A 27184-nucleotide genomic window follows, 5' to 3' on the forward strand; every position below is an offset into this window, starting at 1 on the left:
CATCCCCATGTATCCAATTCTGATCTTTCAAAGCTGGCTTGTATCCGGCTACAGTCATTTAAATCAGAGACGAGATAAGCAGCTCAGACTCACAGGAGCCACTTACTTATTAGCAATGTCACTGACACATCAGCAGACTTAGCCAACAGAAAATGAAATAAAAGAAAATGACGACATGACATACAGTTGAACCTTAGTTTTGTCAGGATATGTCAGGAGAAGCAGTGCCTTAATATCGCATCATTACATAGCATTTCCAGTCTCTCTCTCTCACCTTCTGTCTTTGCTGGATGGTGCTCATGGTGTCTGGCTGGAATTCCAGTTTGTCAGTGCGGCAGAGTTTCCAGTACAGGATAGTTATTATAATGACGACCACCACCACGGGGACTACCACCCCTACGATTATCCATGTGTTGGTCTTCTCTGTGTCTGAGGAAGGAGAGGCCTGTTTCTCCACAGCTGAACATACACAGGGATAAACAAGAACATCAGTGACTAAGGACAGTATGTATCATTTACAAGTTTAGGGTTGGTAAGATTATTAAATGTTTTTAACAAAGTTTAGGCTGTTTATATACTGTATATAATAACTGTTTTCTATCTGAATACATTTTAAAATGGCATTTATTCTAATTTATGCAAAGCTGAATTTTCAACATCATTACTCCAGTCTTCAGTGACACATGATCCTTCAGAAATCATTCTAATATGTTGATTTGGTGCTCAAGAAACATTTCTTCTTATTACCAATGTTGAAAACAGTTGTACTGTTTAATATTCTTTTCAGGATTCTTAAAGTATAATTCCGGTATTTAACACCTTGAGTCTATATTGTAGTTTGTTTTGGATGAACAAGAGTGGTGGACAAAATTTTTTTGACAATGGTTCCTCTCTCGAGTTTTTGACTATAATAGAATTGGCCATGGACCCATTTAACATTGGAGTCAATGGGCATGTCCGTGTTAAAACAGCCAATAATGTTAGTTTACAAAACTGTTAAACTCACCGAGTGGTTAGTGGTGTTCGTTGATGATTATAAACAATATATCGTCGCAATATATGATTCCAATCCGTTTATTTTGCTATAGTGGAACTATTTTTTCAGACACTTCACAACTGTGTAACTTCCGCTCAATATTTGAATCTGAAGCGTTAGCACACTCCCGACCACTTGATGGTGATAACTGATGTTTATGTCTCGCGGGACACTCACGGTCACAGTCGAGTTCAACTTCATATTACAAGTAACAATTAATGAAGGTTTTGTTTGTTTATTTCGCTTACTCTCCCGGAGCACAGTTGCTCTGCTCGCTAGCCTTATGAGAAACGGAAGCGAGCAAAAAGACTACATCGACCAAATGTAAACAGCTCCGTTTCCGGTAGCGCATTTATATTAACGAGCACTCAGTCCTTCAACAGAATTTTGTCCACCACTCTTGTTCATCCAAAACAAACTACAATATAGACTCAAGGTGTTAAATACCGGAATTATCCTTTAAATAGCAAGCTTAGAAGAACAGCATATATTTGACATTTTTAAACCTGTAAAACCGTAAATGTCTTTACTGTCACTTTTGATCAATTTAATATGTCCTTCCCGAAAAGAAAAGAAAAAGTATTCACTTCTTGAAAGTAAAAAATAAATTGCTGTCTTATGAAAAAAATATTGCAATAACAAGCGTACAGACTAGAGTCAGAGCACTGCCACACAGCATGACACGATTAGAATGAACGTAAACTGTCCTCTACAGTACTTTTTCTCTTTTCTATCATGGTGCAGCAACACTTTGAAGAGAAACTGGTTAGTTAAACATGTTTATACCAAACAATCTGAATAGTTTTGCTGAAAAATAACAATAATAATGGTTTAAAGGCACAGACACTAAAAGAAAACTTGATTCCCCCTTAAGCAGGGATGCACCGATACTACAATTCTGGCTGATATACTAGATAAGCCATCATTTTACATGCTACAAGTGAATTTGGAAATTATAACATTATAAAAATACAGTACAAGGGCCGGTTCACCCATAACACGTTTTTGCTGTTAAAACCTGAGACGATGATCAATGGAACGAATAAAAGCGCAAAGTCTAGAGAAACGTTTTGTTGAAAAGAAGTTTTTAGAAGAAGCCGTGTTTTTAGAACGCTGTGTCGTGCTCGAGACGCTACAAAAGACGTGCGACCGAGCGCAACAGTCAAAGACGTCCTTCTAGTGCATGTTTACATTGAAAAACAATGGAAAAGTAGCGCAGCGGATTCGAAAAATGCATTCTGTGTGAATAGCCCCTAATAATGGATGTATATTTTGAGATTTGCTTAAGATTACATTGAACAGTTTTACTAAATTATTTGTTTTTAAAGATTAACTTTAAGTGAGAGTTGGGTGATGGAAAATATCATCTAAATGTAAAAGAAATGAAATATCCAAAATCTCAAACCTCAGTCAAATCAGATTTGCATTAAAATCAGCCACATATTATATATATGCATAATATAACATTTGATCCATTTTATGATGTTGAATACATTAAACGGCAAACATCCATAATTCAGGATGGTCCTGTTTTTGAATTCACTGTAATTGGAGACCTATTAAGATTTATGCTAAAATTCAAGATGTTATACAACAGGAAGCTACTAAATTTAGTCTAATGAATCTAGTGTTTATGCTGTGGGTAATGCAGTTGTAAGCCTACCACATATAAATGTTATATAAAAAGGCAGAGCTCTCTTGAGATGTCATGCTATCTGAACTCTCCTCTTTGACGTTTAGAGCAGAAGAAATAAAGAATGTTTCCACAAAAACAATTGCCTGCTATGTTACATCAATCAAAATCATTAAAATGACCACTTCATCATTGTTTTTTTCCCTCCATTATTGTATTTTAGTTTATTCCAATCCTATGTTATGTAGTTCCTCCCCCACTGATTTTTTCTACTGAAAGTATTAAAAGTCTGAATGCTCACGCTGTGCTAATATTCCCTGGATGCGGTATCCCATGATGATCGCTGCATGCTGTACGTCAAGACTGTTGAGCGTGTTCGCTGTGGTTGCGGCGGGAAGCCTCTGTCCGCTAGCTCCTTCCACAAAGTAGATAATCTCCAGAGGGTTGTCAGGGCCCACAAGACGAGTGGTCTGTACAATCTGAACACAGTAAAAAAAAAAAAAAACGTTACACAAAGTTCAATATGCAATTTAATTCACTGTATTGTTTTAATACATTATATATGCATGTCTTTATACATGTCATTCGGCATCTGAAACTATTCAATCCAAAATTTTGACAACAACAACGCATTGCAAAACTCTTTTGTGTAGGAGTTTATGGAGAACATCGTTTCCATGTTACAATTTTATATTGTGTATTTGGATCAGTCCAATTTGTGAAAGAATCATTCAGTCTCATTTTGTGAATAGAATCATTTAAGTTGAAGTAAAAACTGAAATAAATGAAAGCTAAATAGAAATAATAAAAAAAGTAGCAAAATGACAAAAGCACATAACATTACGAAAACTTCAGCTAAAATGAAAATGAAAACTGAAAATTAAAAATATAAAAAGGTTTATCAAAAATATTCATCAATATATAAATAACACTAGAATGGACCAACTTTATGATACTTTTATGGTGCAATTTTTAAGCTTAAAGGGTTATTCACCCAACTTTCGTTCATTTTCAAAACACAAATGAAGATATTTTCAAGAGAGTTTCGGTCCCTCCACAGTCTATGCAACTACCACTTTGACGCTTCAAAAAGTTCATAAAGAGATACGTAAAACTGATCCATATGCATTGAGCGGTTTAGTCCAAATCATCTGAAGAGACACGATCGCTTTATATGAACATATTGAATTTAGCCTTTTATTCACATATACATTCACGTGTTGGCTTTGAAACGACAAAAAGGGTGAGTAAATTATGACCGAATTGATATTTTTGAGTAAATTTTTCCTTTAACTCAGAACTTTAACAGTATGCAAATCCTAACTGTTCCTCACACGCAAACATAGGAATCAAAACTCTGAATTGGCTACAATTATCTTCTTAAAACTTAAATGTATTTTAAACAAAAAGACCCAAAAAGGCTTTCAGAGAGACTGAGGGTCTAAAAGATGAGTCTAATATGCTTCTAGTCTCCATGGTTATTGGGGTGGAAACAGAGAGTGGCAAAGTGAGGGCTTCACCTGAGCTTGACCTACATTACGAGCCCCGAGTAGTGAACTCTCACTGGCCAGGGACGTTAAAAGCTCATTTTAAATGTGTTGCTACCTCAGGGTGCATTATCAGAAACAGCACAGAGGACGGCCACACAATGTCCATCCAAGTACATCCAAGCTTTGCAGATTATCATCAACCTACATTCATGCAAGAGTGCTTGCAAGACATTCCAAAATTCATCACGTCTCTAAAATTGGAAATGACATCACTGAGCATCATTAACACAGCTCCATTACTTCTCAGCTAATTAGCGGTCATTAACGGACTAGGACTTGTCATTATCATTATCAACACAAGTCATTTGGAAACCATAAGGTCAGCTAGTCTGCAATCAGGTCTCTATGAAACAGAAACATCGTCTCTGTGTAGGCAGAATAAGAAATTAATGCTTTAAGAATCACACTAGCTGTCTGCAAGCAGTGTTCAATAATTTATCTGAGACTGCAGCTGGAGTAAGACGCGCCGACAGCCGACAGGGGTGAAATGGTTGTTTTTTTGAGTGGCTCTGCAGGCCAAGGATGAATAGGAGGGTGTTGCCATGGATACTTCTTGTCCCTGAATGATGATGTGTGGAGGGAGAGCAGGTGTGGGGATGTGCCACAAAGACAGAGATTGATTAAGAATCCAGAGAGGCATTAGGCATGCACACAGGAAGAGCTCTATAAATGAATCCAATGAGCTCATGCATGGAAAGCATGAATAGAATAAGGCCACATAACACAGATGATTTACAAACCTGCACACTGTTGTTTCCCACACTAGTTGCTCTCTTAAAGCGACGCCCTGTGCCCAATGCATCGCCCAGCAACAGAGCCAGTCTCCTCTCAATAGTAGCATGGAAGATCTTGTCACTCACACGCTGGTCCAACACTCCCAACAACACTGAACACACACACACAAACAATATGTAATACATGACATTATGGCATTGCAATTGCTCATTTCTGTTTCTAAAATAGACTGGTTGTTTGATTGTATAGTAAAATTTTCAAAAATCGAACCAACTTTTGAACGATTGTGTAAAGACTCAATGAACCGCAAGGCTGCATTTATTTAATAAAAAAAATCTGTTTGAAAATCTGTTTTCTATTTTAATTTGTTTTAAAATGTAGTTTATTCCTGTGCTGTAAAGCTGAATTTTCAGCATCATCACTCCAGGCATCAGATCCTTCAGAAATCATCCTAATATGCAGATTTGGTGCTAAAAAAAAATCTCTTATTATTATCAATGTTGAAAAAAGTTTGTGCTGCTCAATATTTTTACATTTGTGCTGCTCTTAATATTTAATATATATACCGACCCCCTTTTGAATGGTAGTGTATTTTGTTAAGCTTAACATCAGCGGGCCAGTACCTGTTCTAACCCATGAAGAACGCAGAAGTTGGGTTGTGTTCAGCTCTGGGTAGTGGAATGCTAATGGTGAAGAGAAGGGGGAAAAAAACATTAAAAATTTCACATGTGTTCAGATGTGTTAATGAATGAGGCATTTATATAGCGCTTTCATATGTAGCGCTTTACAATCATATCAGGGGTCTCTTAAGATTGATTGAATCTGCTCGGAAAGAACGACCGGTGCCGCACCGACCTCAAATCGTAAATATCCAACATGTTGAATATTTACAATCAGAAATCCTGTTGGTTGTGTGTGGGGAACCACGAGGACAAACATGCATCTGTAGATTGTCATGTGAGACGGTACGATATTGAATCAGTACGCCATTTCTTCTCATCCGTTGTCCGCCATATTGGTTTACTCTAAAGTCACGTTTGACCCCGAGAGATTTTGCTAGATTTCCCGTGTTGATGGGAATCCGAGTTGAATCTGTTAGTGTGTGGTGTGCTGTCTTGGTCAAATCGTGACACTCCTCACACTACAGGAACAAAACTGTTAAATTATGATTTTTTTATCGTCATGTTTGTGGTCTCTCACAATTTAAAAATCTTTTAGTGTGGGCCAGCTTTTAAGCTGCGTTCATGACATGTATGCTATATATACAAGTTGTTTTGGGAGTGTATGTAATCGAACAGTAATGAGTGTGTGGACTCACGTTCTGCAATCTGGCGTACAGGGAAGCCCAGGTAGTAGCTGTACTCGACCATGCTAAGTTGTCGAAGCAGAGCGCTCACCTCTGTCCCCGGCACATACCCGCGCATATCACGCACAGCAAAGGTGATCTCAACTGGAACCTTTTGCAGTTGTGCCGCCTTGCCCATAGGACTCAGTGTGATGTTTAAAATCTACAAAACAATTCAGCCTCTAAGATACAATTATCTGAAACTAAAGCAATTAGACATTAGAATGACTCATTCTCCAGAAAGGGATTTTAGAAATTACGGTTTAAAAAAAAAAAAAAAAAAAAAAAATCCACAATAAAATGTGAGCTCCTAAAAAAAAAAAAATTTTAATTATTTATATATAAAAAAATCTTAATATATAAAACAATTAAATGATTTAGTTACTAAAATAGTAGATAATAAATATCTTAATCTAAAAAAATCTCTTGTCTTCAATCACACTCACTTATCGATTTAAAAGTTTCCTGAACATTAGTAAATGAAATGAATAAGAGAGGAGCCATTAGATTTGTTGCCTTGACAACGTTTGAACTTATCCAATCGGAGCAAACAGCAGGAGATGATGTCATCCCACTGCACTGAAAGGCAATCAAGCCTCAGATTCACTTTACACAATTTAAAAGCAAGCTTCTTTCTGCCAACATCAAAAATGTTCCAGAATAAACTCTCGTTTGGCTCGTTTACATTAGCATCATATAAAACTTCTGTATCAAGTAGTAATTTAAGCAAATCGGACTGGAATAAGAAGCAATTAAGAGGATTTGAAGGGGTTCAGTGTCAGGATATTGGTGTTTGAAACTCAGTTGAGCTCTTAATACTGTTAACTGGGTAAAGCAGTCAACTTACATTCACAGTGAAGTTTGTGGACTCCTGTGAGCGTCGGCGTACTTCAGCTAAGGCTGTGATCAGACCCTGCTCTGTCTGCTCACTGAAGGTACACATATGCACGTCTATGTGGCTGGGTACAAACTGAAGTACTGCAAAACACATGCATATAGTTCAAATGTTTGGTGAAATTCATGACATCTTGACATGCAACAAAATCTAAATGAAAAGAATTCAATAATTGTGACATGCAGTTTCCACTGCAGTGTACCTGTATGTACATGGTACTGCAGGCCTGGTACAGGACTGATCGGTGACACGCTGATAAAGGAGCTGGTGGTCCGAGCAGAGATTCTCAGGGCATTAATGACCGATATGGCAGTGTACACCACTGCACCAGACACTGCACGAAACACAAAATCTGGAGGAGCTTTCACTACCTTTAACACATGAAGAAATTATTATGAACATTAAATGTCAAGGATTTGTACATCATATTTGTAATAGCAATTTCACATTCTTTTCAAGAACATAGAGCAATATCATAAAGCCTTTCTGTGAGCCTGTAATATAATATAAAAGTCAAGGATGATTTGTGTTTAAATGCAAGGGGTTGCAAAGAACCATTCCGTTCCCATTGAGCCAAACTAGGTGTTGTTTGTTTATGAAGACCCAAAAGAGAAAACAGGAAGGGAAGATTTTATCTGTATGTTTCACTTACACATCACTGAATTACAAAACATATTTAAAGTTTCTGTGATTTAAACCATAACTATTATGATACATAAAAAAAAAAAAAAAAGCTTAGAGAAATGCTGCCTAATTTACAAACAGCTTCCTCAGTCTGAATAACAGAAACTACTTTTCTTGATAATTTCTTGATAAATTAGAGGTGAAAAACACCTAAATGTCATACTTGTGTTTCCACCCAAGATGTGAATTAAATTTATGCGGGGAAAAAAAGAGAAATAATTGCAAAAACTATTTATGAATGAAGCAACATTTTCCTCCTACGTGTTTAATAGACGAAGAAAAGAAAAAACACTTCCATGGAAATTGGCACTTTTTTATTTTCCTGGTAACATTTTTCATCCATTCTTTATTTTTATGCAATATCCAAAAATATAGGCGTGGAAACCCAGCTAATGGTCTTTTATTAAAGAAAACTAGAATGATTTTTAGGTTAAATATTTAAACTGCATATTTTCAGACACCTTTTTCACAATTTTTCACCATTAAAAAGCTTTTAGCTATATATTAAAAAATTAAGTAATTTTTAAAAGCATGAATTGTATCTACAATCAAGGTATTTTTAATTGTATCATTTAATATTGTATAAAATAATAGTTTTAATAGAGTAATAATAGATTTAGAAGAGATGTAGCCTGGGAAAACCCAGACCACTCTCAGTTGTAACTGAGTAAGGGTCTGGCAAAGCTCCATAGACAATTCATTTCCACAGGGGCGTCACCAACGGACGTCGGATAGATCTAAAACCAATCAGAGCGATGAATGACATGACGTATGCAGAGCGACGGAGAAACATCTCGAGACTCTCAGCAATTCTCTGTTTGTGTTAACGAAAATGACAATTTTAAATCGCTAGAAACAGACGCGATATCGAACGAGTGATATTGTGATGTTCCACGGCGGCATCCATCTCTGTAATGTACAAAATCTGCGTCACCGTCTCTGCTCTGTCGTCATCGTGTAAAGCCAGCCCCAACGTTTCTGATTGGTGCCGCTATTTCGACGGATTGGAAATGGGTTTCAATGGGCTCTTTGCCAGACCCACTTGCAGAGCAAATCTAAATTTGCCGGAAGTGGTCTGGGTTTTCCCAGGCTAGAAGAGATGTTGAATCAATAAAGACAAGCAAAAAAAGAGGAGGAAAACAAAACATAAACCTATTAAATCGCACGTCTACAGTACCTGCAGCTCCACTGAGCGGCTGTACTCGGCTTTGAGAATCTCTCTGACTTTGGCTTTAGCATATCCAACAGTAGACCCTGGAGGAAACCCTACAACAGAGCAAATATCAAGCTTGATGCTATTCTTGGAGCCTTGAATATAAAAAGAACATTTAAATAAAATAAGATAAAAGTAATGTTGCATGGATGCAAATCTAGTTATTGTTTAAGGCACATCTGTTTTATGGATTGAGTCACACATTTGATCATTTAAAAAAAAATGATAGGAGCACCTTGCTGGTGTAAACATATATACTGTGTAGAGCAAATTCATTTTCACTGTCTTACCAACTCTGATCAAGTAGGTGTCCGGTTTAGTGATGTTGCAGAGATAATACCGGGCAGTAGTTGTTGGAGGAGTTGTGGTTAGGTTTGCACCTGATGTGTCTTTCACAGTAGTAGTCACCATTGTGTTGTTGGAGCTTGTGATAGTAAAAGACGTGACGGTGGTGTCATTATGTAATACTGGAGAGGACGTGGTTGTAAGACTACTGATCGGTGTGGTCTTATCGCCATCAGTAACCATGGTGTCAGATGGTGTTCCAGACACAAATCCTTCGTCAGCCATCTCGGTTGCAGGGGGGGAGGAGGTGACGTTTAAGGTTGAGTCAGTTGGTAATTCAGAAACACTGATAGAGGTGGTTACTAAAGTGGGAAGTACACTACTAGTAAAGAGTGTCTCTGTTGCGAGTGAGGTGATAATCCATTGGCTGTCATTAACAGAAGACATGCCATCCGGTTCTTTTGTCACCGGAGGTGGGTCAGTCACCAGTAAGGAAGTGTTGTATGCTATAAAAGGTGTGGTAGCCCAATCAGTGGTTGAGTTTATATCTCCTAATGAAGTTGAAGGGTCTATTGAGGGTGTCAGTGTAAACGACGGCTCCAAATATGGCACTGTAGTATCCGTTAGACTAGGTGTAACTTCAGAGGGATCCAGGTTAGTAGTGTTAAAAGGCTCAAATCCAGAGAGATCGGTTGAAGATTCCTCAGTCCAGGAACCGTTACCTGCCGGCTGTAGATCTTCATCAAACAAAGCTGTTAGCATGTAACTTGGGTCAATGGTGTAGGTTCTAGTGCTCACAATATTTGTGGTGCCAACCGGCATGAAAGAGAAAACACTAGAGACCGTCTGATTGACTGTGTGCTCTGGCAAGCTACCATTGTCCTTGGTCAACTGGATGGTGTAGTATTCTAAACTGTTCATGTCTGGTAAAAGGACATCAGTGGGTTGGACGGCAACAGTGCCTGCCCAATCAGATGCCAACTCTGAGCTCTCGTTGACAGACTGGTTCTGGTTTAAGACATCTAAAGTTGTTGGGACAATTGGTAGAGAATGGACTCCGGTTGGTTGGATGGTTAAAAGTGATAGAGAAATGGTGTGGCCAAGGTCTGATGTCAAAACACTCGTAAAAACTGGAGGGCTTGACATGGTTAAGGGCACAATATTTGTAAAACTCTGAAAGGTTGTTATGTGCTTGGTTAAGTCAGTGTTGGCTCCATCTGAGGTTGAATTGCTATTAAAACTGGAACTTTTAACAAGTTTGCTGGAGAAAGAACTAGTAACACTGGTAGAGGAGGGATACAAGTGTTTGCTGGAAAATGAAATCCCCACTCTTGTGGGAAACGTAGTATCATAGGTCTCGGAGTTTGAGTCCTCAAAGTCATACACATCAGATGGGAGATTGGAAACCAGCGAGTAGTCATTACCTTCAGATCCCATGAAGGACATTGTTTCTAGGTAATCTCCAGAACCATAGTCCACATCCATGGTGTAGGTTGGAAAAAAGTCTTCAGGTGGACCCATAGTTTGCTCGACAGATGCTGAAGTTATTGTATGTATGAAAACCATATGACTTGGCTCCAACTGCAGATAGCCTGATTGGGTGTTTGGGTCATGGCTGGCTTGTAACTGAAAGTCTTTAATTTTGCTGGATGGTTCCAATTGGTGTCCAAAAGGTACATTAGTATCACTGGCTCCCACCGTCTGATTCTGTGTTTGAGGGGAAGGAATGGGATTTTCATCAGGAATTCTCAAAGGAGAATTTTGTCCAACTAAAGGCAAGCTAGAAGGCACAGATGAATCTGTACCCTGTGGGATTTGGGGAGCTGGGCTGATAGCAGGCCAAGATAAGGGCACATTGTGGGATGTAGGCACTGGAGAATTTAGTTGTCGAGGCTGTCTGGAGGAACCTCTGTGGGTAGATCCAACTGCCTCTCCAGAGTTTAAGGAAAGTAAAGGAGAAGTGGCAAGAGGCTCTGGGATTGTGGCAGAGTTCAAGGAGTAAGTGAATACTGATCCAGTGTTGAAATTGTGATTGTAATTCTCGGTGGCTTTGGATGGATCCGAACTAGGTGAAAGAGAAAATCCAGACAAGGCAGTGGATGCATTATGCAGGACTTCCATCGAAGAATCATTTGGCATGTTTGGAGCCTCCAAAGGCCAGACTAAGGGAGACACAAAGACAATAAAATCCAACAAATTAAATTATCTGATGCAAACTATAAAAAAAGAGCAAAAATATATATATGAAAAACTGTTAATAGCACAAATCAATGCTGATATCTTATCAATTTAACATAGCCTAAGCCTACATCTCTGTAATAGTTGTAAGCAAAAGTAATAGGCTTTGTGAACAAATGGTTCAAAAATAGAATTGGCCCTAATTAAGGATACACTAATGGCGCTTTTCCACTGCATGGTACAGCTCGGTTCGGCCCGGTACGGTTCGTCTCGGCGCGGAACGGTTCGGCTCGCTTCGCTTTTCCACTGCGTGGTACGACTCAACTCGGTACGGCACGGTTCGCTTTAGCTCGGTTGCTTTTCCACTGCAGTTAGTACCGTTTCAAAGTGGGTGGGACTGATCGTTAATATGTCGCCTCTAATTTGTCCCTACACTGTTTGTAGGTCCGGCGGCAATCAACGAGAGGAACGTCTGCACCTCGTCCACTGACCACGATTCAGCCATTTCTTTTGTGATTTTTTTTAAACTTATTTTGTCAAGTAAATACTCTAAAAACAGTTGCTACTGCGTTGGCTGTTGTCTGGCTATTTAAATCTAGCGGGTTTAGTGTCTTGTGTTGAAAATACAATGACGCTGAAGTGACGATTCTGTCTGACCAATCAGTGATCTGCAGTGTTTTCACGTCACGTTTAGTATCGGTACGGTACGCTTGGAACTTCAACAGAGGTGGTACCATTTAAAGCGAGCCGAAGCGAGCCGTACCGTACCGTACTATGCAGTGGAAATGCGCCATAAGTGAGCCGTACCGAACCGAGCCGTACCGTACCATGCAGTGGAAAAGCGCCAAAGCGTGCCGTGCCGTACCGAACCGTACCAAGCAGTGGAAAAGCGCCATTACACACTATAAGATTTAGCCTGTGATGTTAACATGATAGATAAGAAGTGCGTTACATTATTATTGACAATGATAGAACCCTTCCTTATTCATGATTTGAGCAGAACAAATTGTGTAATTTACGAATGAGCAGAACAAATTGTGTAATTTACGAATGATTGGAATTCATTAGCATACATGCGTTTAAATATCAAATCTGAGGTTTACGAAGCAAAGAGTTTCAGAGTTTCTGTGTTATTAACGCAAATTAATCTGAATTTATTTTGTTTCCTAAACTACACCTTTCGTATATATATAGTTTAGTTTAGAAAAACTGTCTGGGAATTTTTTTTGTATAAAACCATAGTTGCACATTGCACATCTCTATTCAACATCTGATATTAAGTTAGTCAACCTTTGAACCAATAAGGTCAAGTAATTGATTTAGATTTGTAACATTTTAACAATATCGATTTTGAACATGGACAACTGATAAAATGCAACACTGACCTAGAACATACTAAAGTAGAATAAAACCTACCCCACTAATGTTTTTTATGAAAACGGATTCATTGACTTGAGTGCTATTTATTGATGTGGCTTGTTCAATTTAATAGACATTAATCAACACAAATGCAGTGTGAGATAGCCTAACTAGATATTATTTTGCAGAGTTACATCAAAAAGTCTGAGTGTTGAGGCTTTCATCATGCCATTGTGCCCAGATGCTTCAAGGCTTTTTCTCCTGCATAAGTCACATTGTCGTGATTACCAGTCACAATCTCGCACATGTGCGGGTGGTTTGGAATGTGCCAAGGCCACGAAACAGGAGAGTATTTAAATAATTAAGCGGGCCACTTTCAAGAAGGATTCCTGAAAGCAGTATCGGCCTCTATGGTTTATATTCCACTACACGTTTTATAAACTTTCCATGTGCATTGCTTTTTATGGTGGGTGCAGAGGTTGGGCATAAAAGCTGGCAGTGTTTGGCTTGATATTCAGAAGCAGCTGCACAGTAATGAAATGACCCATTCTGAGACCAAGGATAGAAGGCAAAGGTGAGGAGCTTCTTAATGAAGCACCAGAGTGAGCAAAACTAACTAATAGGGTCTTAACCCTATATTCAGATGTGACTAGTTTTCCCATAGGAGGTTAGGTAAATTATTCCTCCTCATTTATTTTGAGTTGAATAATAATAAAACCACATTTTCATTGTGCTACCTGGTGCACTTTATGGATTTAGACCAATATAAAAATTAATGTAATGTCATGACCTAAATTTCAATATAATATCATAATAGGATTAGGACTATTTGCAAGGAGGAATTTATCAACGTGAAACTAGATCAATGCATATTCTATGATGAAACTAGATCAATGCATATTCTATGATGATTTACAAATTACCTCAAGCCAAAACTGAAATGTTTTCCAACTGAAAAATACAAATGAACTGTGACTTGCTGAATTCAAAACTGCAGATGTAAAAAGACAGATTTCAAAACTGCAGATGTAAAAAGACAGATTAAGTTAAATGAATCAAAACAAAGGAGGTACTCCACTTTTAGCAGAAAAGGTTACATTTATATACCTTTTAGTTCTTCATTTATGCTTTGCCCTTTATATTCAAATGCTAATGCAAGCACAGCCAGTCATCTGCAACGAATCAAATACAATGCAACTCAAGGTTCAAAATACATAATGAAACTCATAACATGAATATGAGACATAACATAAGTAGCAGTCCTTCAACAACGTCTGAGATTCAAAGCATGAGCCATTTGTGATAAAGCAATAACTGACATCACTCAGCCTTCTGAAGAATCCCCCAGACACATGTGCTTCATACAGACGACTTGTGACCCACAATTCTATATTTAGACCAAAAAAAAAAAAAGAGAGAGACAAAAGACATGGATATAAGGGAGAACATGCCATATTATAACACTCTGGCTCTGATATCAAAAGAGCCAATTAGAGAAAGATCCACAGCATCAGCCAAGTCCACTTTTTGGCATTAATTATGGGATTGCTGTTGTGTGATTTAAATTTTATTAAAAAGTCAATGCACAAAATAAATAATATCTTATACTACATTAACCAGGTCAGTATGCTCCGTGTTTGGGCTTCTTGAGAGTAAATAGTTATTTGATAGTATACAAGACTGCGTTACTCACTGCCATGCTCTGGGTCAAGTGTTTGAAGCCCCTATAAAGCAGGCAGCTGTGTAAAACAGATGATCAACTAAATAACAGAGAGAGCCTGAAGTAGAAGAAACAGTTGTTAGACCTTAACAATGGCAGCAAGAAACGAAAAAACACTAACCATCTTAAAAAGCCTTAGGTAAAGTCTTAAAGACATTTAAGACAACCATGTTGTTACTGTTAAAGGGGTGATGAACTGAGAAATAAAATTGTTCTTGAGCTTTTGACATATAAGAGGTCATCATACTATAAGAATATCCTGTAAGTTTCTGAGAACTGAAAACTTCCTTTGTTAGTCCAATAAAAGCTTTTATTGACACCAGGCACAGCGAACGACAGGTTTTTCAAAGTGGAGATCTATGACGTCAAAGGGTATCAAACACCGCCTCTGCAGAAGAAGATCGACGCCCACTTCAACAGCCCCGGCCCCCGATTCGCACATTACATGAAACTCATTTAATATGCAAAACTGTTATTCAATCATAGCAGTGGGCGTTTACTTCCAAGTCTTCAATGCGGCACGCCCATAAAAACAGAGCGTTTCAGGAGCTAGGCTCAAAACCAGGGTAGAAAATAGACTATTACTTATTCATTCTGATGTTTTTGAATGTAAAAACCAAGCGAACGTCATAAGTTGACCTCAGACAATAATTTTTTTTTTTTTTTGAAAGCCAGTTCATGACCCCTTTAACTAAATTAAAACTATTAATCTTATACCTAATATGATGAAAACGGCTTTGTTAATGTTTCTTGTCTCGTCGTCACATTGACAGTTACGAATTATATTACATGCATCATGTAAATTATATAGCCTATTTTTAATTCAAAATGGCAAAATTAGACAAAAGTGTATTAGTTTGCATCCCCGATTATTTCTGTCAGTCGTTTACAATTTCTATCATAAAACAGCTCTCAAATATACTTTTATTTTATCTTGCACTTTAATGAACGGAAGCGCAGTGTTGGAATTTGCGCTCAGCAGCTTCTGTGGACAAAGCACACCTACTTTAATTTGATTGGTCATCAAACATTTTGACATTGATGAGCACTATCTAATCACTGAGGCAGCTCAGATGAGAAGGTTGGTTATCAACATTGTTCAATATCCTTGATGCACCGAAGTAGAGTTAATCTTAGGCAATTATTTCACAACCTTTACTATTAACTCCTTGGAAAAATAACTCAATGGTGGGTATGGCCCTGATTAGAAATTATATACAATAAATATATTGTTCACAAGTGATATTTACATTGTTTTTTCGTTGGTTTCTCCATTGCATTGTGTCATATTTCATCTTAAGTTTGCATGCATTGCAAGTATTTGCATAATAGCTATTTATTTGAATACCTTAAAATTCAGATATTTTACCATAAAGTTCATGCATTTAAACATATTTAACTTAAAAACTCACTTTTATTAAATAATAAAAAAAGAAAACTCACTTTTATTAAACAATAATAACAAAGGAATAGTCACAAAATATTGTCACTAGCTTAAAATACAATCAATCAATTTATCTAACTTTTTTTGAAAAGCCACACAAATAAACTTTAGAATCATGATACCTTTAGATTACTTTTTTTTATGCATTATGACTTTAATTCTCATCTTGCATACTACTTAGTATATAGTATGCCAATTAGTAAATAGTATGCAAATTGGTACACAGTCTCTTGCATTGTAAAGCAATGTTGGTGTACAGCGTTAAAGAACCTGCAAGTTCATTATTAAAGCAAAATTATGGAATTTCATCTGCATGATTGATGAAGCTGTAAAACTCATAGGAATCATCAATATCCACAGTTTGATGTACGAGTCTCTTTGAGAGGGAAGGCGAGAGTCATGAATTAGTCTTACTGTGGCAATAAGTGGTTTAAATGACACACGGGTGAATACTAATGTGTTCAACTATCTCAACCAAACATCAATTGCTGATCCACCATTTCTCAGGTCACTGAGCAAGACTAAAGTTAACAAACAGGACAGAAGAGGCACAGATTACTGCCTGACCTCTGACCTCATTAGATTAGCTTTCGAACATTTAGATTTCTATTCCCTCAGGAGCAATTCAATAAAACATTAAAAGCCACAACCACCCATGTTTTTCTGTGCTAGGCCAATCAAAATGGGCTGTTGACCCAGTTTTGAAAACACTACAAAGGCAAGTCATGTAACACATCAATGACTGACAAGCAAAGCAGAGGACTCTGTCCCTTAGTACAAGTCTTTTTCAACAAGAAAATGACTCTAGTTAAGTCAATCAAAAACCTGCAGAACAGTCCAATCTGTACCCTACTATTATTTCTGTCAGTAAAAATACAAAAATAGCATAGATGGCTTAAATCCCCATGTACGAACATTTGTCTGACCCTTAAAAACACAGGCCTAATTAAAACCGAAACAAAAATACATTTAAATTAAATCTCAATGGCTGTCAGGCATTTTCAAACCATATACATTCTTGGTGTTAAAGCTACACTGTGTAATTTTTTAAGTTGATTCTTAGAAAAACACACTTTGTTCTTTCAAAGTTATATGTGCTCATTAATGTATAATTACTTCTACCAACTAATCAAGTAGGCTATTCTCGTAAGCATAAATCTGCCATTTATAATACATACGGGTGTGCTGCTTGAATGGTGGAAGCCATGTTGCGCCTCCATCTTGAAAATACATTAGCCAAAGAGGGACATACTGGGAAATTCAAGATTCGCCTTTCGCGTTTTTACACTCAGTGGCACCGTGACGAATGCAAGGGGGAGATTACTCGCGACTGCCAGCAGATTTGAAATAATATGGCCACCGTAGGAGTTAAAACGCCCTCGGAATGGGAGGGCTAGAAAGTAATATTCAGTTGGTAGTCATGCAGTATACAATGTCAATGCTAGATGGGAGTAATTCCTACACAGTGTAGCTTTAAGCCACGAAAACAAGAAAAGAATTAAAAAAAAAAACAAGTTACAAAAAATTATTTGTGCTCTCAATTATCTGTGTTGGCATAAAGGAAAACACAAAAGTAAATAAATAAATAAATAAAATAAAACATTTACTTGAATCAGTTTAAATAATCAATTTTAATTAATCAAAAACCAAACAATTGTTCAAGAAATTATTTTATTTTATATAGCACCTTTCCCAAGCTCAAGGATGCTTCACAATAACAGTAAGGAACAGACAGTCATTTAAAACATAATCAGTTAAATAAACAGTAGAAATTTGCCCAGTCCAGGACATGAGCGATTGCAGTTGCATATCGCATAGCTAGTGCAAACAGTCGAATACAAACAGAAACTATAACAATGTAATTACAGACTACAGACAGCATAGAAAGGTGGGCAGTTGAAGCATAAGTCAGGTGTACATGACTAATGGTACTTTAGGAAGCATTATGACTGATACACAGAGTTATGGAAAATTTTTAAGAAGAAACACACCGGTAATATTGCTTAAACAAATTGGTTTTAAGTTAAGACTAAAATTCATGTAGTTATTGTCCTAAGAGGCAGGGGGCAGAGAGTTCCATAGCTTAGGATGGAGAAAGACCCACCACCAATAGACGGTAGACGAACTCTCGGTACACATAGAAGTTCACAGCCAGAAGATCGGAGAGGTCGAGAGGGAATATAAGGAGAAAGTAAGTCAGAGAGGTAAGAAGGAGCGAGTGATTTAAAGGCAAGTTGAAGAATTTTGTAAGTCATAAGGGAAGACACAGGTAGACAGTGGAGGTTAAATAGAATAGGAATGATATGAGCAGAGTATTTAGTCAAGTTAATATTCTTGCGGCATATATTGCAAATGAGAAATAGTAGTCCAGAAAAAAAAGAAAAAAAGAGCACAACAGTAATTGAGGCGAGATGTGATAAATGTACTAATAATTCAGCATCTATTAGGCTGACATAGGGAAGGAGTTTGGCAATACGACGAAGTTGAAAAAAAATGCAGCTTTACAGAGTTGACTAATATAAGCATTGAAGGTCAGTGAAGAGTGAGTGGAATAATTGCTGTAGCTTCAAGGTCAAGTCTGGTAGCATTAGTTAAATTTTTTGTTAGAGTTGGGGGACCGGGAATTAAGATTTCTGTTTTAGTCAGATTCAAACTGAGAAAATTGGAGTTTAGCTAGGTCTTTAACTCACTGATACATGACGATAGTGATGCAGTCTGGTGAATAGAATCTGGTCGGCAAGCAGTATATATCCATCATAACAGTGGTATTAAAAACCATTGTGGCTAATAATTTGTTCGAGAGGCATAATATAAATAATAAATAGTAGTGGGCCGAGAACTGAACCCTGTGGAACACCCTGTTTGAGGAAGAAAGTGGAAGATTTATAATTGTGCATGGTGATGTAGTATTGTCTGTCTGTCAGATAGGAGGAAAACCAGGAGAACGCAGCTCCTGAGATACTAATCTCTGAGAGGTCCATGAGTAAGAACTTATGACAGCCAGTATCAAAAGCTGAGGTTAAGTAATAAGAGTATGGAGAGGTTGCCTGAGTCACCAGAATGTAAGAGGTCATTGATAACCCTTCCTAGGCCAGTTTCAATACTGTGATGCGAGCGAAAACCAGACTGAAATATATCAAACCTATAAATGACTGCAATTGAGGGGCAACAACCTTTTCCATGATTTTTGAGACAAACGGTAGATTGGGAGATAATTAGTCATTTGGGTCCAGATTTGTTTTTGTTTTTTTAAGGATAGGAGTATCAGCCGTCTTTAGTGAAACTGGAACAGAGGCAGAAATAAGAGACATATTTACAAGATGTTTCAAAGTTTAACCTTTGAACCTAGTATTTTAACAATATGTTCTTGTAACTTTTGGTGAGCCAGACCAAGTGGAATTATGTAAAATGGCACCAACATAAACTCTGACAACATTCAAGACAATTAAGTAATTAATGATGGAGTGACTTAATAATCCTGATCGGCGGACAAGTTCAATAATTAATTGTAAGAGAGTCACCTTCAGCCTAATGAGCAGTGTTTATCATGAGTAATGGCAAGGAGCCTCTCGCCCGACAGACGGGCAGCAGGGGAAATACCATGACTCCACACAACAGTGCAGCAAAGACTCCCTCTGCCACCTGGTACAGAAATGCAACCGTGTAATGCATGAACAATAGTTAGAGCTATCATTTTCACAGACCGCGAGATCTACCCAAGCAATATGTGTACGATGCAAATGTAAATGTCATTGGGACGATGCATATATGCGATAAATGTGCAGTTTTTAAAAGTTTTACAAAATATTTGCTACCAGTTTAATTTAAACCTGTGGTCATCAACAGCAGAAAAAATAAAACATGTGCAACATATTCCTGTCCATATTCCTATTATTCCCCATCTTAAGAGATGATTAGGAACAGCTTAGAACTTAACAAATATAGCATTTCTGTGAAAGAAATACTCAACAGAAAGTAATTAAATATAAAACAACACCAACTGTTCGTGTTCACTTAAGACACAACCAACAGTGTTTCAGCAAATACTTACTAAGGTGGGCATTTTGACACATTTCAGTGTGTATTTGACGTTTAGGCATGAACCCATAAGCCCAAAGTACTATAAAGCTTGTCCATGTTCCACTCTGTCTCAGAGCGTGCGTACAGAAAGCAGTTTCAGTAACAGTATCACTTTCGCGGCTAAACGCAGTTTTTATTAGAGCATCCTTCAGTTTAGCAACAGTAGACTACATTTTACAACAATTACTAATTTAGCTGATTTTACTAGCTATTGAGTTAGAGGCTAAGAATAAGTTCAGCACAGATATATTTTTACTCGCCTTCAATTCTATTGAAGACTCTAAAGACGGAGAGCGAAGCTCTCAAGCGTTCAGTTAAAGCGCACTGTTGCAAATCATCTCAATGCTTGGCTTATTTGAGTTTTTTGGTTAAATGGCTGAAATAATGTCTCTGGTTAACAAGCTCAGGATACTATACATTTTGTTCTATGACATAAAATACATCAGTATTAGCCCCAGCGTGTCTTGAAAAAGGCGGCTGCTTACAAGTGGCTAAATGGGACTACAGAGGCTGTCAGGGACATTAAACATCATCATGCCGAACAGGTAAGCTCAGTCTGCTTTTACAGCTTCGGTTATAATTGTGCTCTTATAAACTATTCTAACTCAAACTTTCTGGGAAATGTTTTTAGATAAAAACTGAAAAAGTTGTCGGAACTACCGTGGCGTAGTTCGTTTATAGCCATAGCTTCAAAATTCATAAAAGTTGTGTTCATTTGTGAAAATGATCTTGATGGACAAACTGTGTAAGTATCATAAACTATTGTTGATTTTGTTGAGCTTGTTTTTGTTTTTTTGTGAAGGGTGGCAGTTTAAGGGACAGGGTATGCTTACAAAACCAGTCAATAAAAGTTTATTGGACCTTAAATTATGTACACAGAACACAATGATATAATTACCGTAAGTACATAATACAGAACTAAATTTGAAAGCTCAAGATTAAAGGGAACCTATTATGGAATTTGGAAATTTACCTTTCATGTAGTGTGTAACATAGATATAAGTGAAAAAAAACATCCTACAAAGTTTGAAATATGAAAGTGCACCGTATATAAAGTTACTGTCTTTCAAAAGTAAGAGTCGACTCGGAGTCATTTTTATGAATCGTTAGAAGACCGAAGCTTTTTCTCTGACTAGATGACGTCAACTTGTCAAGTTATTTGAATACGATACGCCCACTTATTGCGCTCCAAGGCCAGGGAAAACTTTAAAACATCATGTCGACGAGACGCTGTGTTCTGAAGTGCGGCTCAAAAGCCAACTTTTTTCATCTGCCCAAGGAGGAGCATTTGAAGACTAAGTGGCAACAATTCATATATATAACTATACCACAGAAGTATAGTCCGAGTTGTGCTTTGTTCGCGCCATTTTGAAGACGACTGCTTTACCAACTTAAAAGCAATCAAACTTGGATTCGCGAGCCGGCTGATATTGAAGGAAGGTTCAGTTCCAAATATATTTGCATCAGCTTCCTCCTCCGTATCACAACCTGTAAGTGTTATTAATAATTGTTGCTTTTATGTTTTATGTAGCATGCTTAATAATTATTTTGTTTGTTGTGTAAGCACCGTTTAACTTCTAGGTCTTCAATGACAATTGTATTGAGATATGTGAAGTGTTTGTCGTTGTTTTCGGAGTTGTCTTAAAGAATAGAGTAATACCTCGTAGTAACGTAACTGCATTTTTTTTTTTTTTTTTTTTTTTTTACGTTATGCTTAATCGGGCTAATGCAAACAAAGACTGATTGTGCTTTTACAATATGAACTCTGGGCTATGCTCGCTAACATAACATTAAATTCTTCATCTTATTTTTAGTTTTTAACTACAAACTACAAAGCAGTGGACTATAATCATTATTATAACACAATTTAATTGATAAAAGCATCATTGTACTCCGTGTTAAACAATAAGTATTATCTCTGTAAACACTGCTGGGTCATCTGACCAATCGCAGATTAGCGTCGCGCAAAGGAGGGGTTTGAAAAAATTAGTCGTTGAACGAATCATTTGGGAGTCGGTGAGCAAATCAGGTAAAAATAAATGCATATTATACGACAACAAAAGTGTTTTTTGTCATTGCATGCATGTAAAACTGTTGTTGGGAACTCCCACAACAACATTAGGAACATTTTAAATGTCATAATAGGCGCCCTTTAAATAAATATTTCTACATTTGCTGTTGGCGTGACACTTGATGTTAAAACTGTTGGAAAACACTGAAAAGGAGTTTAAAAGCAGGCTGTTTTTGTCAAAGACAAAAAGAAATTTAGACAAAAGAACTACAGAGACAGTGAGGTAATTATCATCACAAAAGGAAACACTGAGCTACTCTATTTCGAGCTCTTCATGGCCACACCAATAATAAAATAACAGTTCCGACCTATTGATGACTTCCTCTATAAACAACAGATGAAGTGTGTTGCATAATGCTTTCAAAATAAAAACAAAGGGATCTAAAATTAAATGAATCTGCAGCAGAAACAGGATTACTGTATGGTCGCTGTCAGTATGTCTTTCTGTCTCTCTCTATCTTTGTCTTTGAGAACAGGATGACGTCTTAGGCTGAAACCACAAGCAAGCTGAAAATGAGATCAAACCCATACCGGTAAATGATTCAGTTTAGCACACCCAAATGTAATTTGCTCCTCCCTAAACTCCTGTCCAGTGGTAAGTGGGAGAAATAACCCAATAAATTTTTCCAAACAAAGACAAAATCTGATTGTCTCTTAACAATCATTGACACAGAGAATGATTTTGTCACGTACAAGTAGGCTACATTAAACAATGATCCAGACAGTATGATACTTGTGATTATTTCTTATTGTCAAATACTCAATGCTAATATCAGATTAATTTGACAGTCTGTTATTTGTAAGCCTCACTAATGAACGCTGAGTTTAAAGATCATTTCATAAAAGAGACTAATTTTCTTCTGCCTTTCCAACTTACAAAAAAAAGTACTGTAAAAAAGTGGTAACTTGGTACAGTGGTGCAGTGTCCATCACATGGACATACCATAGTGCTTTGGCACATAACTTGCCATATAAGGCTTATTATACACGACTGCTCAAAATTTTGGGGTCAGTATGTTTTTTTTTTGTAAATAAATTAATACTTTTATTCAGCAAGGATGCAATAAAGTGATTAGATGTGACAGTAAAGAAGTTTATAGTGCTACAAAATATTCCCGCGCTCAGCTGTCAAGTCTTCTTTAACAGTTGGTGACATACCCTTGGAAAACTCCTGAGATCCAAAAGCCTATGATGATAGGCAAGTCACTGGCATTAGCTTTTGGATCTCAGGAGTTTTCCAAGGGTATGTCACCAACTGTTAAAGTATTATGAAAATGAATGACAGGTAATATCCAGCGTGATGTGTTTTGAAACCAGCGAAAATTGCAGGTTAGTGTAGAACCGCTACTAACACCATGTTGTCAAAGTAAGTGCTGTGGCACTTGCATGTGTCATTATATTATTAACATTTTCCCAAAATCGAGCTCAAATGGAGTTACAAGGAAATCATTAATGTCGTTCAGCGTTATGTTTATCAACTAACAGGTTACCAAAGTATCATGGTAACTTTTGTTGTTTGTGTAAACCAGTTAATGACTGATTCTTAGTTTAATTTGTTAAATGTAGTTAACTGCTCAGTCCCAAATCACACAGAAATTTACAAGACGTCCTACCTGCAACTTTCAGGGTTAGACTACACAGCCTAATTTGAAGGGAGCAGCTGTGAAACACACAACAAGACTATAGCCAAAATCTACTGCAGAAAACACTGAGCCACAAATTACAACCCCACTAATGATGTCATTTCCTTCCATTTGCCAGGCTCATTCTAGGGAAAGGCTCATTTGATGGTTGTTGCTATTCCAGAAAAAAAAGATGGTTAAAAAAAAGAAAGAAAGAAAAAGCAAAGGAAAGGTCTTTGGTATTAATTCAAACCCCTTTGCCCACACATGTTTTTGTTTTAAGCTGATCCCATTGCGTGACTGCCTCTGCCTAACGCTGGCACAGACTCCCAGTGCGCAGCCTAATCGAACAATCAAGGCAGAGTCTGTGCTGATATTCCTTTTTATCTCAGAATGCTTTTATGAGAGGAAGACTGTTGTTTTAGGTGGTTTCTCTTACATTACATTTACAACATGTAATATATTCTTCAGCCAGTCTTGTTTGTGGTCTATACTTTCATATTTTTGTAAATGAGCTCAATTCAAGCTGAAAATAACATGGATTTAAAATGGAAATCAGATATATATCCCATTAATTTTTTGAAAGAAATATTTCACCTTTCATCATTTACTGATGTTATGTTGCAAACTTTTATGATTTTCTTTCTTCCATGGAACACAAGAGAATAGGTTTCGCAGTGTTCACTGCTCTTGACTGAATAATGGGTTTTACTTCAATAAGGATTAATCTATTTTTAATTTCTGAACCTGAAAACTTAAAAAAAAACTTACAATTTGTACATTAGTTCAATTGTATTTATTTGTGCTATTGCTTGTAATTAAATTAGGCTATTTGTTCTTATTTTATTGCTGACTGTTTACTTGTCTTTAATATAAGGATTTACATTTATATTCGCTGGTGTCATAATAACCTTATTTATTATAATACAAGGTTACATGGGTCAAAAAAACAAACTAATGAAAACAATAACTGTTTTATTTGATTGATTTATCATTATTTTGTGGTGGGGGCCAGTGAAAATTTTAGCTGGCCAAGTAAAATTTAACCACTTGAACAGCATTTATTTGAAAACCAAAATCTTTCGTAGCAACGTAAACTTTCTTATTGTCACTCTTGATCAATTTAATGCATCCTTGCTGAATAAAAAAAATTATTTCTTTCTAAAACAAAGTAAAGAAAATAACGATGTGCGATTGGCCTCTCTGACAATGAACAGAGCTCTGTTGTTTGTCTTATCAGCTAAGTGCTCGCGACAACTGAAACTTCCCATGTATATCCACAGATTGAGATACTACACAGTACAGACAGAAAATGAGCAAGAACAGCATAAACAGCGCAACAGTGGCTTCCTTCGTGTCACTAAAAGTCATGTTATTGCAAACATAAGCCTGAGAAAATTTTCCAAAGTTAAAGTACTAATAGTCAAATTCACCTGAATTTTGCAGGCTAACATCTGGTTGAGAGGCTGAGAAAAATCAGGCTGTTTTGAGAAAAATCAGCCTGGAACGTGTTACCTAACATGGCACACAGGCAGAGTAGAGTCATGTTAGGCGAAACACTTTCTCTGGCGGTTTCCATTGATCTGACTGAGGTTATGTCTGCTGGTCCATCTCTCCTGCACAGCATTCGGCAAAACCGAGAATTTAAGAATTGGAAATTCTCAAATCAATTCTGAATGGTGCATAACCTTGTTCCTGTGTGCTAATACACTCGAGACAAACTTGAATACAAACGGTTGCAGAAAGACTTGAGGAAAGACAGACGAGGGGATGTAATGAGGAAGGTGGGGACACACTTTAACTCCTAACATTGGGATGGTCTCCAGAGAAGCAGACTTTTCCATAGCTGGCTTATTGTGTAATTCACTGGAGGACGCTCAAGTTCCCTACACGTTCCTCCCCTACTCCCTCAGCCTTCTTCGGAAGACAGGAAGGCCAGGGCTGTAACCGGAGAGGCCCTGAAGACTGTCACTGTGAGGGCTTCATTTTTTTAGGGTTGGACTGAACTCACTGAATAAACTTGTGGACCCTTCGACTACAAAGCAGCTGGACTCCCGTAGAAGGGAAAGAAAGAAGCACCTCTTACACTCAAACTCCATCAGGTGAAATGGTTTGACAACCTCTGTAAAACATGGTGCAAATTATGATGATTATGAAAGATCGAGGGCAATGCTTAATGGTATTATTGTTACTAATCTTTTAGTATTGATTTTTCTTCAAAAGCAAAGTACCAAAATAAGTGTGTACGTGAAATATGAGTTTTCTTTTAATACTCCAATTCCCATGATTTTTTTAAATGTATGATTTAATCTATTTTATTACATTTCAGATTGAACAATTAATTCCCCAAAAACCCGGCTGTGCTCAGATGTAACCATCTGTTCGGTGTGAGATGATCCAGACATGTGTTGAACCGTACAGATATGTGAACCCAATGCAATATGGACATCCATGTCAGCCTTCTGTCACAGTTACCTCAACTCAAGTTCACAACAGAATCAAAATGCTGGGATGTATTCGTAGACCACATTTGTGAACTATAATCAATCGGCATGTGGGTGAATTTGGCACATACGGTCTTACAGCATTAAATGTAGTCCATAAAATGAGTTTATGGAGTAATAAAACCCAGAAATGACAATTCAAACTACACTAAATTATAGATCACAAAAGGATACGTTCAAAACAAAGACGATGAAATGGGATGGATGAAATATCAGTATATAGATCTGTAGTGGAGGTCACTGTTGAATAGATGGTGTAAAATAGCCTGACTGATAAGTGACGTCACTGACACGAGCTCAGCGCTATCTCAGCCTCACAGGCCCCCATTCACTTAGTTCCTTTGACTAACAACTAAAATAGAGCCCTCTTATCTTTAAGTGTCACTTCAAATGAGTGCTCTACAGAACAAATGCTGGGAAATAAGTGTTGACTACAAATCCAGATTTTTACCAAAAGAAAAAAAGTCCCATGCCTAGTTAGGAAATAGTAGTTTAATAGAGTAATTGGTGTAAACCGTAGTGGAATCGTGGAATTTTCCAAAACGAAAATTCTGGTATTCAGTATAAACATTCCCAGACATAAAACTGGAACTTTAAGACCAAAGTTTCTTATAATCAGATCTAATGTCTTGTGCTTATGCTGATGAAACTCACAAAAAAAGCCCAGAGAAGCTCAGTGCTGAGTCGGGATCTGTGCTTTGGTTTGTTGAAATTCACATTTCACATAAAAATGTACTTCCAAACAAAGAAAAGACAAGCTGTCTCCTTAAAAAATAAATTTGCATAACAAGACAACTGCGTCTCTTCATGACAGACAAATGCATATCATC

General features: G+C 37.2%; 1 protein-coding gene across 4 annotated transcripts in view; it reads right to left on the reverse strand.

Moving 5' to 3' along the window:
* LOC307003011 (UPF0606 protein KIAA1549) overlaps positions 1 to 27184 on the reverse strand; it is a 54566-nt gene that overhangs the window by 20369 nt on the left and 7013 nt on the right. For all 4 annotated transcript variants that reach the window (XR_013798606.1, XM_079621050.1, XM_079621052.1 and 1 more), the window contains exons 3-11: positions 9382 to 11538; positions 9056 to 9144; positions 7397 to 7565; positions 7147 to 7277; positions 6273 to 6462; positions 5578 to 5637; positions 4960 to 5105; positions 2971 to 3148; positions 275 to 459 (exon numbers count right to left, since the gene is read on the reverse strand). Coding sequence is in view for 3 of the 4 variants with exons in the window: in XM_079621050.1 (XP_079477176.1) it covers positions 275 to 459; positions 2971 to 3148; positions 4960 to 5105; positions 5578 to 5637; positions 6273 to 6462; positions 7147 to 7277; positions 7397 to 7565; positions 9056 to 9144; positions 9382 to 11538 (3305 nt within the window). In the remaining variant the exon portion in view is untranslated. The remainder of the gene's footprint in view (positions 1 to 274; positions 460 to 2970; positions 3149 to 4959; positions 5106 to 5577; positions 5638 to 6272; positions 6463 to 7146; positions 7278 to 7396; positions 7566 to 9055; positions 9145 to 9381; positions 11539 to 27184) is intronic.

The sequence above is a fragment of the Phoxinus phoxinus genome (genome assembly GCF_949152265.1).
Source record: "Phoxinus phoxinus genome assembly, chromosome: 8".
Classification (NCBI taxonomy): domain Eukaryota; kingdom Metazoa; phylum Chordata; class Actinopteri; order Cypriniformes; family Leuciscidae; genus Phoxinus; species Phoxinus phoxinus.